General features: G+C 39.3%; 1 protein-coding gene across 16 annotated transcripts in view; it reads left to right on the top strand.

The window, feature by feature from the left end:
* SRPK2 (SRSF protein kinase 2) overlaps nucleotides 1-16,097 on the top strand; it is a 255,110-nt gene extending 239,013 nt beyond the window's left edge. For 14 of the 16 annotated variants that reach the window (XM_065559685.1, XM_065559775.1, XM_065559633.1 and 11 more), the window contains 2 exons: nucleotides 394-486; nucleotides 14,470-16,097. In XM_065559685.1, coding sequence (XP_065415757.1) covers nucleotides 394-486; nucleotides 14,470-14,654 — 278 coding nt within the window. In that variant the 3' untranslated portion in view covers nucleotides 14,655-16,097. The remainder of the gene's footprint in view (nucleotides 1-393; nucleotides 487-14,469) is intronic. The other 2 variants (XM_065559727.1, XM_065560241.1) reach the window with 1 other exon arrangement.
* The last annotated feature ends 268 nt before the right edge of the window (nucleotides 16,098-16,365 follow it).

Here is a 16,365-nt window from a genome sequence, read left to right as displayed (position 1 = left end):
AATAAGGAACATTTTCTCAAGTCATATAACAAAAATCTATCCCTGCTATATAAACATTAACAAATTAAAAACAAAAAGCTCTGAAGACCTCCTTTTTTTTAGTTGCACTAATTTAAAGGGAACAATCGCTGACATCTTTTAAATCACTTTATTGGTAAAATCTTATCTTTAAAGGCTGCGCTTCAGTGATTTTGGATGAAGAAGTTTTGCTGGAAGTGCCTTTCCAAATTAGCCATTAAAAGTGTTTTGTCCACACACACATTAGTTTTCTTACATTTTTTGACCAGGATCAATCTATTTCTGTCTGTACCGGGCCAGTGTTAGTGTGTGCATGCAATGTACTGATTAAACTGTTGTATGTTTCTGTTTTGCTGGCAATGTTCTCCAATGCAGATCACATAGCATTGATCATTGAACTGCTGGGAAAAATCCCTCGAAAATACGCTATGTTGGGGAAATATTCCAAGGAGTTTTTCACCAAAAAAGGTAACGGTATTTATGCAACACTAATTAAAGCATAGTACTATCCAAAAGGAGAAATTGTACGTTCATTTATGATTACTGAAGAAATATATCAATTTAAGTGAGGACACCATGTTAAAGAAGAGTCCTGATAAATGTGAAATCACCATTCTTTGAAGAGCAGGAAGTTACAGAATAAAAACCGTTTCCCTGTATCATTTATATTAAATGGTGTACTCAACAAAGTTATGGATATTAAGTAAAATATCTATGAAACCCTAGTGAACTGCTTAAATATGTGCAGTGTATCAAATACATCCTAATGTTCAATCCATTTCAGTTGATGTTTTATATGAAATAACTGTCAGGGAATATGCACTTTCTGGTACCATTGAAAGGAGTTAAAATACTTTCTGGAAAATATCAGTTATCTAGTTTTCATCTTATTTAGTGTTCAAGCAAACCCTCTTTATGTGGGTCAGACTGAGGGATGGGATAAGTGAGCACTCAACACAGAGATCATGTATCCTGCCATTATCTTACCATTTGTGTTTAGACTGAGTGCAGAAAAGCTAGTTGTGTGACACAAGGGTGGGTACAGCTTCCTTCCTCTGTCTGGATAGCGCTGTTTCATGTTAAGTATCACAGTACATTTAAAACAAATTTTTGCCCTGTGTGTGGTGTGGCACAGGGCAAAAAATGTTTTTAATGTAATATGTCACTCCCTTGATTCCATTGCCTTTTCGTCTTTGATTAGGTTAGTAGAATTAAACTAATGTAAGTTACTTTTTTAAAATTTGTGGTAATGTGGGTGAATCATTCTGTTGTCAAGCTGCAGTATCTCCTGTGTCCCTTGCTCGTTTCTCTTCTCATTCAGTTGACCATATTCTTTTAATTATTTATGAAAAAAATAATGGATAATCTTCTAGTTGTCTAAAATTAAGTTAATACTAATAGATATTTTCAGAAGCTCTCTTCAGCAGGCCATGGAAAACACCGTCTTAGAATAGCACTTATAATGGCAGAGCTTAAAAAAATTTAATTAAAAAATTAAAAAAAGACCTCATAATTAAATTCATGGTGGAAAGTGGTGATGTTTGGTGGTTAAGCAGCAATAGGGACTGCTGAGTTCTAGTCCCAAATCCAGCACTAATTCATTCTGGTGATGAGTTTAATGCACACATAAAATGCCATTTCAGTTATTGCTCTCTTCATAAGGATTGTGATGAAGTTGGCTGAAATACCAGTTTAGCACAGATTGACCAGCTTTTTGTTACGAAGGAATTAAAACCTTAAAATTACCTAGAAATTAAGTAATTAATTTCAGTTGTCTGTGCTGTACAGAAGAGGAAACTTTACTATTGAGGACATTTTAATCCTTTTGGGCAGTTTGTAAAAGTAATATAAAGTGGAAAAAGGAATTCATTTACTTCTAATGATTATCTCATTCTCCTTTGATAGTACCCTCTGAAGATTTCCACTTCTGGCAGGGCTGTCCTCAGTGGGGCCATGCACAATGCCTGGTGGATCTGAACTTTTAGTGCAGGGGTAGATAAGGAATCAGCCATCACTTCCTTTCCCAGCACAGTCAGCTGTGTTAAAATTCTTTCTAACTCATTCTCCTTTCTAATAGTTAATTGGCTTGTTACTTTTTTTTTTAATTGATGTTAAAACTAAAAAGAACCCTTAGTCCTATAAAGGAGTGTTCTGGTGGCCATTTTGTAGGAACCATTTAATTGTGATTTGTTCTTCTCTATTAAATAAGCTGCTCATTACCAATTGATTATTCTGATTATATCAATTAGTATTGTTCATGGTCATGGCTGATCCTGGCAGGAAACTGGGCTTCAAACACTGCTCCGGCTGTGTAAGGTAGATAAAAGTAATGATTTACTTTTATTTTTTTAATTTAAATCCATTTAAGTTTAAATCAGAATTTTTATTTACATGTTAAGTCTTTACATTCTTCCCAGTGCTAGACTGGATGTATGCACTTGTTACTTGAATTAGTTTTCAAATAAGAATTTTGGATTTTATATAGATTTTTTTTTTCCACTAAGAAGTTTTCACGCTTAAAATGCTCAGGCTGAAAAATACAAGTCCCAGGCTTCATTAACATCCTTACTGTGAAAATAACATGAACCCATATACAAGACTGATAAATAGCCAGACCATAGAAACGGCAAATTATGATGGATGAGCAGTCAGTGGGGCTTGTGCACCTGAATCACTTGGATGCTTGTGAAAATTTCACACTTATCTAAATGTGGGCTTAGAAATCCAATTTTAGCCTCCTGTTTTTAAAAATATCCTCTGTGTACCAAAAAATACAACTGTAGCCTCTGTTACAAATAATTATGCACATATTTAACTTTAAGCACTGGAGTAGTCTCATTGAAGTCAATGGCACTGTTCATATGAGTAAAGTTTATTACTTTGTGTTTTCAGGCTCAAGGCCTTAATTTTCAATATTTCGATTTTTTATGGTTTTGTAAAATTCAGACGAGAGCTTTGCATTATTGGAATTAAAAAAAAAAAATCCTAAAACCCCAGCATTTATAATTTGGTTCATTGTCAGTTGAAGTCCCAATAGCCCAGATCAAATTTAGGTTTACAAAGCCTCAACTGGATTTAAATCGATTAACAAAAATCAAGTGATGTAAAGCAATGATTTAAATCACTCTCCCCTGCAGCTGTGGCCCCAATCTGTAAACTGACTCCCTCGAGTGCCATTTGTGTTCTTTACCACTCAAGGAAGGCCCAAGCTGCTTGTTATGGAAGAGGCATTGAAAGCCCAGAATGTTTGTTGCCTTCTGCATGTCAAATACTGTGGTAGAACTGATCCCCCTAGACTGGGACTGCTTCACATCTAAATGCTGTGAATAAGTCTAGCCAGTCAATTAGATCAGAGGGCACTGTTGAAGCACACACTGGTTGGAAAGTCATTCACAGTAGAAGGCTATGAAGAAGGTTGGGGGAGAAGAGCTGCATTTAAGGATTGAGTTTAAAGGGGTCTTTTGTTTCAACTGTCAGCTAGACTGAAGAAGAGAAAACATGCTTACAAATTGTCTGTCACTGGCCAGAAAGCATCAGAGGAGCTAGAGGGTTGGAATTTTTAATAATATTTGAAATTATTCATATAGGAAACCACCAAACATTAATTAACCATAAATTATGTTATTAAAGCCAGAGGCCAAATGGTACTTATATAATTGCCATAAACATGCTTAAAAAGCCTATATAATAAGTAATTTACTACAACCAAACAGGAACAAAACATTTTAAAGCATTTGATCAAGATACTTACAAACCGGGCTAAACGAGGGGTGCTTAGACCCATATTGGTTGGCTCCAGTCTGGTAAAGAGTTCCACAGGTTGACTGTACGTTGTGTGAAGAAATACTTCCTTTTGTTTGTTTTAAACCTGCTGCCTATTAATTTCATTTGGTACCCCTAGTTATTGTGTTATGAGAAGGAGTAAATAACACTTCCTTATTTATTTTCTCCATACCAGTCATGATTTTATAGACCTTTATCTTATCCCCCCTTAGTCTTCTCTTTCCTAGCTGCAAAGTCCTAGTCTTATTAATCTCTCCTCATATGGAAGCTGTTCCATACCCCAATCATCTTTGTTGTTCTTTTCTGTATCTTTTCCAGTTCCAATATATCTTTTTTGAGATGGGGTGACCACATCTACACGCAGTATTCAACATGTGGGCACACTATAGATTTATATAGAGGCAATATGATATTTTCTGTCTCCTTATCTATCCCTTTCATAATGGTTCCCAACATTCTGTTAGCTTTTTTGACTGCCGCTGTACATTAAGTGGATATTTTCAGATAACTATCCACAGTGACTCCAAAATCTCTTTCTTGAGTGGTAACAGCTAATTTAGACCTCATCATTTTATATGTATAGTTGGGATTATGTTTTCCAGTGTGCATTACTTTGCATTTATCAACATTGAATTTCATCTGCCATTTTGTTGCCCAGTTACCCAGTTTTGTAAGGTCCCTTTGTAACTCTTTGCAGTCTGCTTTGGACTTAACTGTGTTGAGTAGTTTTGTATCATCTGCAAATTTTGTTACCTCACTGTTTACCCATTTTTCCAGATAATTTATGAATATGTTGAACAGCACTGCTCCCAGTACAGGTCCCTGGTGGACACCATTTACTTCTCTCCATTCTGAAAACTGACCATTTATTCCTACCCTTTGTTTCCTCTCTTTTAACCAGTTACTGATCCATGAGCGGACCTTCCCTCTTATCCCAGGACAGCTTATGTGGCTTAAGAGCCTTTGGTGAGGGACCTTGTCAAAGGCTTTCTGAAAATCTAAGGACACTATATCCACTGGATCCCACTTGTCCACATGCTTGTTGTCCCCCTCAAAGAATTCTAGTAGATTGGTGAGGCATGATTTCCGTTTACAAAAAACCCATTGATTCTTCCCGCACAAATCATGTTCATCTATGTGTCTGATAATTCTGTTCTTTACTGTAGTTTCAACCAGTTTGCCTGGTACTGAAGTTAGGCTTACTGGCCTGTAATTGCCGGGATCACCTCTGGAGTCTTTTTTAAAAATAGGTGTCAGATTAGCTATCCTCCAGTCATGGTACAGAAGCTGATTTAAATGATATATTGCATACCACAGTTAGTAGTTCTGCAATTTCACATTTTGAGTTCCTTCATAACTCTTGGGTGAATACCATCTGTTCCTGGTGACTTATTACTGTTTAATTCATCAATTTGTTCCAAAACCTACTCTGATACCTCAATCTGGGACAATTCCTCACATTTGTCCCCTAGCATGAATGACTCAGGTTTGGGAATCTCCCTCATATTCTCAGCCATGAAGACTGGTGCAAAGAATTCATTTAGTTTCTCCACAGTGGCCTTATCTTCCTTGAGTACGCCTTTAAACATCTCAATCGTCCAGTGACCCCACTGGTTTTTTAGTAGGCTTCCTGCTTTTGATGTACTTAAAAAATAATTGCTGTTACTTTTTGAGTCTTTGGCTAGTTGTTCTTCAAATTCTTTTTTGGCCTTCCTAATTATATTTTTACACTTCACTTGCCAGAGTTTATGCTCCTTTCTATTTTCCTTACTAGGATTTAACTTCCACGTTTTAAAGGATGCCTTTTTGCCTCTAACTGCTTCTTTTACTTTGTTCAGCTAAAGTGGCACTTTTTTGGTCCTCTTACTATGTTTTTTTAATACATTTAAATTGAGCCTCTATTGTGGTGTCTTTAAAAAATTTCCATGCAGCTTGCAGGGATTTTACTTTTGGTGCTGTACCTTTTAATTTCTATTTAACTAACTTCCTCATTTTTGTGTAGTTCCCCTTTCTGAAATTAAATGCTACCATGTTGGGCTGCTTTGGTGTTTCCCTCTGCTCTCCACAGGGAGGTAAAATTTTATTATTGGTCACTATTACGAAGGGGTTCAGCTATATTCACCTCTTGGAACAGATCCTGTGCTCCACTTAGGACTAAATCAAGAATTGCCTCTCCTCTTGTGGGTTCCAAGACTAGCTGCTCCAAGAAGCAGTCATTTAAGGCAGCGGTTCTCAGACTGTGGGTCGTGACCCCATTTTAATGGGGTCACCAGGGCTGGCTTAGACTTGCTGTGGCCTGAGGCCAAAGCCTGAGACCCACCACCTGGTGCCGAAGCCCAGGGGCTTCAGCCTGGGATGACGGGGCTCAGGTTACAGGCTCCCTGTTTGGGACTGAAGCCCTTGGGCTTCTGCTTTGTTCCCCCTCCCCTGGGGAGTGGGGCTCGGGCTTTTGCCCCCCCCCACCCAGGGCAGTGGAGCTCGGGCGGGCTCAGGCTTCGGTCCCCCTCCTGATGTCATGTAGTAATTTTTGTTGTCAGAAGGGGGTCGCGGTGCAATTAAGTTTGAGAACCCCTGATTTAAGGTGTCAAGAAAGTTTTTCTCTGCATCCTGTTCTGAGGTGACATGTACCCAGTCAATATGGGGATAGTTGAAATCCCTCTTTATTATTTGATTTTCTTTTCTTTTTTTATAGCCTCTCTAATCTCCCAGAGCATTTCACAGTCACTATCGCCATCCTGGTCAGTAGTATGTCCTACTGTTCTATTCTTACTATTCAAGCATAGCATTATGTCCATAGAGATTCTGTGGCACAGTTTGGTTCATTTAACATTTTTACTTCATTTGACTCTACCCTTTCCTTCACATATATTGCTACTCCCCCACCAGTATGACCTATTTTGTACCCTGGTATTATTGTGTCCCATTCATTATCCTCATTCCACCAAGTTTCTGTGATGCCTATTATATCAATATCCTCATTTAATTTGAGGCACTTAAGTTTACCCATCTTAGTATTTAGACTTCTAGCATTTGTGTATAAGCACTTAAAAAATAATCACTTTTTAGTTGTCTGCCATTATGTGATGTAATTGAATGGGTCTCTTTTTCATTTGACTATTTCTTGTCAGATCCTACCCATATTTTATCATCTGCCATCCTCTCCTCCTCACTAGGATATAGAGAAAGTCCATTAATAGATACTCCCCTAAGGGATGTCTCTGTCAGAACCACGTGCTACTCTGCACCCATTGGCTTTCCCCCAGCCCTTAGTTTAAAAACTGCTCTATGACCTTTTTAATTTTACTTGACCGCAATCCAGTTCCATTTTGGTTTAGTTGGAGCCCATCCTTCCTGTATAGCAGAGGTCCCCAAAGCGTATTGCGTGTCTCCTAGGGGGGCATGGAGGAACCTCCAGAGGGGGGATGCGGCGGTGCTTGGGTCAGCCCCCATGGTTGCTGGCCTTGGCTCCATTCCCGAAGCTGGGAGCAATGCCGGGAGCAGAGCTGCACCTGGCTGTGGCTCCGGCTCCGCTCCTGTCCCCAGCTGCGGCCCTAGCCATCAGCCCCCTTACTCCTGTCCGCAGCCCCACTCCACCCCAAGCTATGGCTGCACTCCAACTGCTTAGGCTCCACCTTTCCCAAAAGGTTCCTCAGTTCCTAATAAATCTTAACCCCTCCTCTGTACACCATTGTCTCATCCATGCACTGAGACTCTGCAGTTCTGCCTGTCTAACTGGCCCTGCAGATGGAACTAGAAGCATTTCAGAGAATGCTACCATGGAGGTCCTGGACTTAATCTCTTACCTAGCCGTCTAAATTTGGCCTCCAGGCTCTCTCTCCTATCTTCCCTTTGTCATTTGTACCTACATGTACCATGACTACTGGCTCCTCCCCAGCATTACACAGAAATCTTTGTAGATGTCTTGAGAGATCCGCATCTTAGCACCTGTCAGGCAAGTCACCATGTGGTTCTCCTGGTCATCACAAATCCAGCTATCTGTGTAGCTTCTAATGATTGAATCCCCCATTGCCATTACTCGTTTATTATTTTCTTAGTCTTGTTGCTGCAGCTCTAACCATACATCTTTCCCACACTGCAAGTAATAGTAATACTGCTTATTATTCTCACGGCCTTCTTTTACTTGCTGATTGGGGTCTTTTCCTTACTAGCCACAAACCATAAAGCAGACATTATTTTCTTAACCAAGCTTAGAATAATGTTAATTCTTTTAATTTCATAGCCATCTCTACATTCTCCACCTTAAAACCCTACATACTATATGGGTTTTACATTAAGCATTTCAAACATTCTTCTACGATTTTGCAACATCAAATACAAAATCAAAATTACAATTACCACAATCACATAGAGGACTAACAAAGCTTTGAATGACAGTCCTCACCATGGGTGTAACCACTTTGTGTGCTTCTTCCCATCAGGAGAAGTTAGTTAACTCCTGAATTCCCTGTTCTTGGCTATTAAGCTTTTAAAATCCAGGCTCAAAGGAGGAATACAATGCCAAGACTTGGATACTGCTTTTAAAGCATACTCCTGTAAACTAGTTATATTATGAACAATGGGTTTGGGAAGTAAGGTCTTTCCATTTATCACCGCAATGAATTTTGGCCAGTGAAAATAAGAGTTTTTGGGTCCATATCAAAAGTGGTTACTTCCAGCCACAACATTTATCTTTGCCAGCATAAGCAGTTTTGACTTCACCAGTTCCCCAGTATCTGTACTGTGCTGTTTGGAGATTGATTTAGGTGTCCCTCAAGTGCAAGCAACAGGACAAGTCTGGAGCTTTCCATACTGTCATTATCTTGCAACAGTATTTGAGGAGGAGAAACAGTACCCCTACTGGTATTACTCTTAACAATGGTTTCAGTGACCTGGTGTTCTGCAGTTTACTGAGATGGATAGCATAAGTGGCATAAGGACCTGTGTGTCTTTTCAACAATTAACATGATAGTATTGGACCTTTGTGACGTTTTGTTTTACACCAATCAGTATGATCTCTGTCATACCTGTGGTGATAAAAGTGGGAAATTTACCTTTCTCTCGATCTGTGAGGGTGCCTTGGTTTGGTGCAGTGCCTACCCTCCATGCACCGACCATGTTATGGGCCTGGCTACTGTGTTGTTTTGATGATATTCATTGGTTTGGTTAACTATTTCTTCTACTTTATGCTGTACTTCCGCAAGCAAATTAACTACGTATATATGCATAGCATATACATTAAAAAGTTCTTAATTAATGAGTTCTTTGCTTTGCTCATTCTTTGAGCTCAATACAGCTGCAGCCAGCTTGTGCTGGAATGCTCAGTCGTGTTCCCACCAGGTCTCTGGGTCTGCCTGGTTTCAGATTGATGCTCTGGCTTCAAACGACCCTGGTACATCACTGGCGGCTAGGCCCCACTGGCTTCATCTTTGAATTGATTCAGGTGCCTTTACCTCTGCATTTTTATTAACAAGATCTTTCCCATAATCCTTCATCATTTTGCCATAAAATTGGCCAAACTGTTGCGGGCATATTCCTTTTGGCAAATGCAGTGAAATCAAATTAAACACGGTTATATGTATAAAATGAACATCATTGTACAGCACTTCTTTAAGGAGCCTTAATATCAATTCATCACTGCATCCTGCCTCCATCTTGGGGCATTCTGGGTTTATTTCTTTTCAATGGATGGTGTTTGTGCCACCCTTAGTTCTACCTTCCCTGATTCTTAAAAGGGTATTTATCAATAAGCCCTTGTTTGATTAAATTTTACAGGAAACACAAAACATGTATTATACCTTGTATACACATATGGAAAGTTCAAGGTACCAATCCCTAAATAGGGATTGATGCTGTGATTGTCAGTTCTTACACAATCACCCTGTTTTTGCTTGTCCTTGCAGAATTATATGTGATATCCAGTAGCATTGTTTATTTCACACCATAACTGAATTGGACTTTCAACTGTCATTTCAATATATACTCAGATTGGGATTGTTGTTTCTGCATTTTATTGAGTCACGTTCTCCATGCACAATCACACCCGTCTCTGTACACTATCAACAGCCTGAAAAACAAAACACAAGTTCTGATGCTCTCTTAGTGGGAACCCCTGAACAGTTTTAACTGAGTAGCATGTAGCCATTGATCCTTGCTTTTAGGTCCTGATTCTATTCGTGCTAGATCAATTGCAGCACTGGCGATTTGTATTACGTAGTAAGGGCCTTCCCATCATGATGCTGGAAACATGTTTTTTTCTGGGATTAAATGCTCCATGACTCTGCTGTTTTTCTTGCTCGCTTCCTCATGTCTGGAATAAGCTTTTACTTTAACCACAGATACCGCTGAATTACCCAGTTTAGTTACTTGTTTTCATACATAGCACGAAAGGGCTTGATAGCGTAAAGGCTTGTGATCTGCACTGCAAAACAAATTCATACTCCACCAAGGGAGGAATGTTATTAAGGCATTACAGATCCTTTTAGAGTCTGAGCATATTACACCAGCCAGTACTTGTTCCTTTTTACAGAGTGATAATGCCTCCGCGCCAGCAGCCAATTCCACATACAGCGCTGAGCGTGTACTGCATCTGCACTGCACAGGTTCAGCCTAAACCGAGGGAGCCCAAATTGCAAATTCTGTGACTGGGGTCCCTTTTTCAGATGACCCATCAACATATATTGTCAGAACCTCAAGGTGCAGCCCTTCAGAATTTAAATTAAGCACTGCATGTGATGGGTTGTACCCCCGGGGCGTAGTCTGGGAGCCGTGGGAACTGCTGTGCCCTATAGCCCCCCTAGCTGGGCAGGCCTCACTTCCCACACAAGAAAACTCCTGGAAACTCCTGAGGAATAAAGACTGAACTGGGGGGATTTCTAGCCTGTGTATGGGAACTTCGTGGACTGCTTGTGTCATCAGTCAGGGTGAGAAATTGCTAATTCATGTCCAATCTATCTAGTATGTTAGGCTTAGTTTGTTTATTTGCTAGGTAATCTGCTTTGATCTGTTTGCTATCAGTTATAATCTCTTAAAAATCTATCTTTCTGTAGTTAATAAACTTGTTTTATGTGTTACCATAAACAGTCGCTGTGCCACACTGCACGTTGTAATAGGGGTGAGGGCCACTTTTCCAGGACACTCATGTGGAGTACCACAATTAACAGTCCTGCAGGCAAAGGTGAGGGTTGTGTCATAGGACAGACTTCAATTTGGTGCTCTTCCAGTGGCAAGGACCACTGTGTCAATCTAGGACTAGACGCTGTACCTTCTTTGATTTTACCAGACAAAAAGATACTTTAAGGGAGTATGAACAGTGAACAGTTTTGTGTCTCCTAACTCTATCAGATATCTAAAATGTGTCAAAACATGTTTTTCACAGGGCAGTATCTTAATTTTCAACTCAATTCAGTACCTTGTAGACATAAGCAATACATTGTTGTTTTTCCTGTCATGATAGTTCTGAGTTAACACAGCTGAAATGGTTGTGTCCCTGGTTGCTACAAACAATGCAAAAGGTTTTGTATGATCTGGTGTGAAGAACTGGAGTTTGTGTTAAAACCTCTTTACACTGCTTGGGTTTGCTGGGATGTGTCAGTTCCCACCTCCCTTTTCAGGAGCTAGTACAGGGTGCAGTGATTGCTTTGTAGTCAGACATGAAGTCTTGACAAAACCTTGTCATGCCCAGCAGGGGATAGCAGCGCTGTTTCTGAGGTACAGATGGACAGCTCCAAAAATCACTTAACTTTTTATTTGTCTGGAGCTTGCTGGCCAGGTTATAGGGTTAGTCCCAGAAAGGAAACCACCTGCAAACAGGGTTTACAGTGCTTTTAAATGGCTTTCCCTGTCAGCAGTACACATCAGAATATCGTCTACATCAGGTATCAGAGGGGTAGCCGTGTTAGTCTGAATCTGTAAAAAGCAACAGAGGGTCCTGTGGCACCTTTGAGACTAACAGAAGTATTGGGAGCATAAGCTTTCGTGGGTAAGAACCTCACTTCTTCAGATGCAACTCTGCACCCTCCCTGTGGTATTGGACTATATACTGGATCTCAAGAGGTCAGGGCTATCCCCCAGTTCCGTAAAGGTACACCTTGCAACTATAATAGCTTTCCATCAGCAAATAGAGGGATACTTGGTTTTTGCCCATCAAACTACAAAGAGATTCCTCAATGGCATAGTGAACCTCTATCCCCAACCCGGACAACCCACTCCAACATGGGACCTAAATCTAGTTTTTAAGAGCCTGACTAGACTGCCCTTTGAACCTATGGTCACTTCTTCACTTACATACCCATCAATGAAGACGGCATTTCTGGTGGCCCTCACCTTGACGAGGAGAATAGGGGAGATAGCAGCACTAATGGCATCACCCCCACCCCTCCACAGAATTCTTTAAAGATGAGGCTACTCTTAGGCCAGATCTGAAGTTCATCCCCAAGGTGACCTTGTCTTTTCACATAAACCAGCTGATTCATCTCCTAACCTGTTATCCAGAGCTTCATCATGATACCCGGGCAGCTATACTGTCTACACTAGACATTAGGAGAGCCTTACCCTTTTATCTGGACAGGAAAAAGGCCTTTAGGAAATCTCCTAATCTTTTTCTGTTCATTGTGGAAAGGTCAAAAGGCGCAGCAATATCGGCCCAAAGATTCTCCAAATGGGTCTCAAACATAAGAACGGCCATACTGGGTCAGACCAATGGTCCATCTAGCCAAGTATCCAGTTTTCTGACAGTGGCCAATGTCAGATGCCTCAGAGGGAATGAACAGAACAGGTAATCATCAAGTGAGCCATCCCCTGTTGCCCATTCCCAGCTTCTGGCAAACAGAAGCTAGGGACACCATCCCTGTACATCCTGGCTAATAGCCATTGATGGATCTATCCTCCATGAACTTATCTAGTTCTTTTTTGAACCCTCTTATAGTCTTGGCATTCACAACGTCCTCTGGCAGGGAGTTCCACAGATTGACCATGCGTTGTGTGAAGAAATACTTCCTTTTGTTTGTTTTAAACCTGCTGTCTATTAATTTCATTTAATGATCCCTAGTTATTGTATTATGAGGAGTAAATAATATTTCCTTATTTACTTTCTCCACACCAATTATGATTTTATAGACCTCTGTCATATCCCCCCTTAGTTGTTTCTTTTCCAAGCTGAAAAAGTCTTATTAATCTCTCCTCATACGGAAGCCATTCCTTACCCCTAATAATTTTTGTTGCCCTTTTCTGAACCTTTTCCGATTCCAATACAGTATATCTTTTTTGAGATGGGGTGACCACATCTGAACGCAGTTGGCAGGAAACCCTACGGGGTGCAGGTAGGTTTTTTCTGGAAGGAGCAGGGAAGGGAAAAGGAGTTAGTATGGAGAATAGAAATGAGGAAGCAAGACACTTTAGGAAAGAATGGGGTCCATTCCTGATTAGCTTGCAAGCTCTGCCAGTCATGTCAGAGCTTGGAACGGCAGAAGGGATGGATACCTGTCACTGAGCAATTCTTAAACACTTAAAAAGTCCTACTGGAATTTCTTGCAGAAAACGTTTACCTAGAGTTAGTGATCGAAGTATCTACCCCTCAGCCAAAGACTCTTAGAGAATGTTAAAGTTTCCTCAGAATGCACTAACCCTGAGGCTTGTCATGTCAAATTCAGGCTCCATTTTACAAAAACATCCAAATGTTGGGAGTATGCAAATAGCCTTTGCTCAGCCTCCATAGTGACACCATGGGAACAATCAGAAACCTTAAACCTTATCCTGCCAGCACACGAATTTATTGAGAGAAATTTTGTGTATTTTGTCACTGGTGATGTATCTGAGTAATGGATAGATAAGAAGAATAAGCTGTATTGGGATAGTATGAGAAGGGACAAAGCTAAAGTTGTTTGCATGACCACATCTGCAATTGCTAATGTTCCAAAAAAATGTGTGTGTGAAGTCAGTTCTTAATTTGGGCTTTCTAATGGTTTTTCATTTTCTTTGTTTTTTGATGATATATAATTGTCAGTTTGACAAAATAGAGTCAATGAAAACTCTATTTTGTGTAAAGACAAGGTATTCTCCTTTTGTAAATAGTAATATTCATAGCAATACTCCTGGAACTCACCAGTATAAACTGGAAAAGTGTTGTCTTAATTTGCTTTAGTGTCATGAAAGATAAATGACACTTTCAGATAGTTTTTGCATACAGTGTTAGCAATAGGACATGCTGTACCTATTGATACCAAACTAAAGTGCATTTCATTGTGTTTGATACTAGAAACCTCCACTGTTGCAGATGATTTTATTAGTATTCACTCTAATTTTATTTAGCTTTTCTTTGAGGTTAGTTTTTTTTTTAAAGCCAGTATCACTAAGTATATTGTAAGTACATGCTTTCTTATAAAAGAAAGGCAGAATACATGAAGGTAGAAACATAATAGAAGTATGTTTACAGTGGTTTTCAGGTCTAGGATACTAATTTCAAAGGAAATAATGCCTTCAGAATGCACTTTAAGAAAGGTTTTTCATTTTTGTCAACTGAATAAAACACTGGATGGGTTATTTTCAGGGAGAACTGTAGTAACATACTACACTAGCCTGCCTAAATAGTTTAGGCATGCAGTGGGAAGAGAGACTGAACAAGTAATAATTAAGGATAATGAGAACTTTCTGACAGAACATTTTTATATGCAGGAGAACTCCGGCACATTACCAAGCTAAAACCTTGGAGCCTCTTCGATGTGCTTGTGGAAAAATATGGTTGGCCTCATGAAGATGCTGCACAGTTCACAGATTTCCTGATCCCCATGCTAGAAATGGTTCCAGAAAAACGAGCTTCAGCTGGAGAATGCCTTAGGCATCCATGGTTGAATTCTTAGCAGAATCTTCAAACGTAACATTGAACCAGCAACCACTTCCAGTGCATCGGACCTAAATGGTGACTGTCACAAATTCTTTAACAGGATCACAAGTGAGCTGGCTTCATCCTCAGACCTTTATTTTGCTTTGAGGTACTGTTTGACATTTTGCTTTTTGTGCACTGTATTCTTGGGGAAGGGTAGTCTTGTCTTCAGCTGGTAGTTTACTGACCCACTCTCTTCAGAAAACACTTAACGTGTCTTTAAGCATCATTTCTTGTGTTGTGTGGCATTCAAATGTCAAACTTTTGAACAAACTATTCCCCCTTCCCCCCCCCCCCATCCCTCTGTGTTTTGGCAGGTTTGTAACTATTTATGATGAAATATTTTAGCTGAGTATTATATAATTTACAAGTTTGACATTATCAAGTCAGAACTGAGAAATGGCAAGGAATTGTACAATTTTATTTTCTGACAAAGGGACATCATTCTTGTATTATAGTGTATGTAAATGCACCCTGTAAATGTTTATTTCCATTTAAATATGGGATGGGGACTCGGATTTCAGAGTAAAGCTACTAAGTTTAAAGAGCTTTGTAGCATACAAATTGCATGTAGCGGACTTCAAGCTGCTTTAAGGATTTGTGTAAACTTTCCATTTTGTAGAAGTTCCTGTACATTAGATTATAAACAAAGTGGCTCTGGTTTACAAGACTTCATTCCACAAATGGCACTTTAAAGGAAGGCTAGACTTCTTTCTAATGATAAAGTATGCATTATCATTTAGCACTCCCTTTTTGAATTTTTGCCTATTTTAAGTGCTTTTAAGGAGAATATAGCAATTTCCCTTACAATGTGATAGTGAAGATATGGTACCATATGGTGTTGCCTTTTTATAAGCACTGTAATTTGTACTATACCCAAAAGATTGAAAGTGAGCATGGGAAATATTCTGTCTAGAATTACTGATAATATGTGCTTGGGATACGAAAAGGATTGACCAAAAAGCAAATATAATTTAGAGGACAAAATAATTAAACTTTTGAAACAGCTCATGTTCATTCCATTCATAGCTTTACATGCTCCTAAAACAAATTGCACTAGCTTTTTTCCCCCATGAATTGTCATATATAGCAATTAGTTTGCCCTTTGTAAATTGCGCGCAAAATTGTAAATGTTTTGAGGGGGTGAAAAAAGCTAAATAGACTCAAAGTCATAGGCAATACAGATTTTAGAATGTAAAATATGGAGGTGTATTTTGCCCTCTTTTAGAAGTCAGTGGGATGAATGTAAGTTTATTTCTGGTTTTACATAATTATGGTGCCACTTTTTTGACTGTCCATTTTAAATTTATTCACATGCCTTTGCAATAACTAGATTGTGAGAAGATAGCTCTGTGTTGTAACAATAACCAATTGTTTGAGGTGCTTGCAGTTGTCTAATTAAAGTGTTTTGTTTTTTTCAGACATTGTACTGGTCATTCAAATGCTTGATAATGGTAAATCCAACTGTTTTGATAGTCACATTTCTCAGTAGGTTTTTCAGCCTAGCATACTGGAAATGCCAGTTGACAATTCCTTTGTAAAATTTCTGTATACGTGCTGAAAATATTTTACTTAATACATTAGAGCTAAAACTGCACCTGCAACAGTTAACTCATTGCTTGTTCAGACTCAAACAAGTTCTGTGGAATGCCATTTCTAAGTTAAAGTAACCTTTGCTTGCTTTTTGC

This window comes from Chrysemys picta, chromosome 1, assembly GCF_011386835.1.
Source record: "Chrysemys picta bellii isolate R12L10 chromosome 1, ASM1138683v2, whole genome shotgun sequence".
In the NCBI taxonomy this organism is placed as follows: domain Eukaryota; kingdom Metazoa; phylum Chordata; order Testudines; family Emydidae; genus Chrysemys; species Chrysemys picta.
The sequence above is the reverse complement of the archived record's forward strand: the minus strand, read 5'-3'. Positions and strand labels throughout refer to the sequence as shown.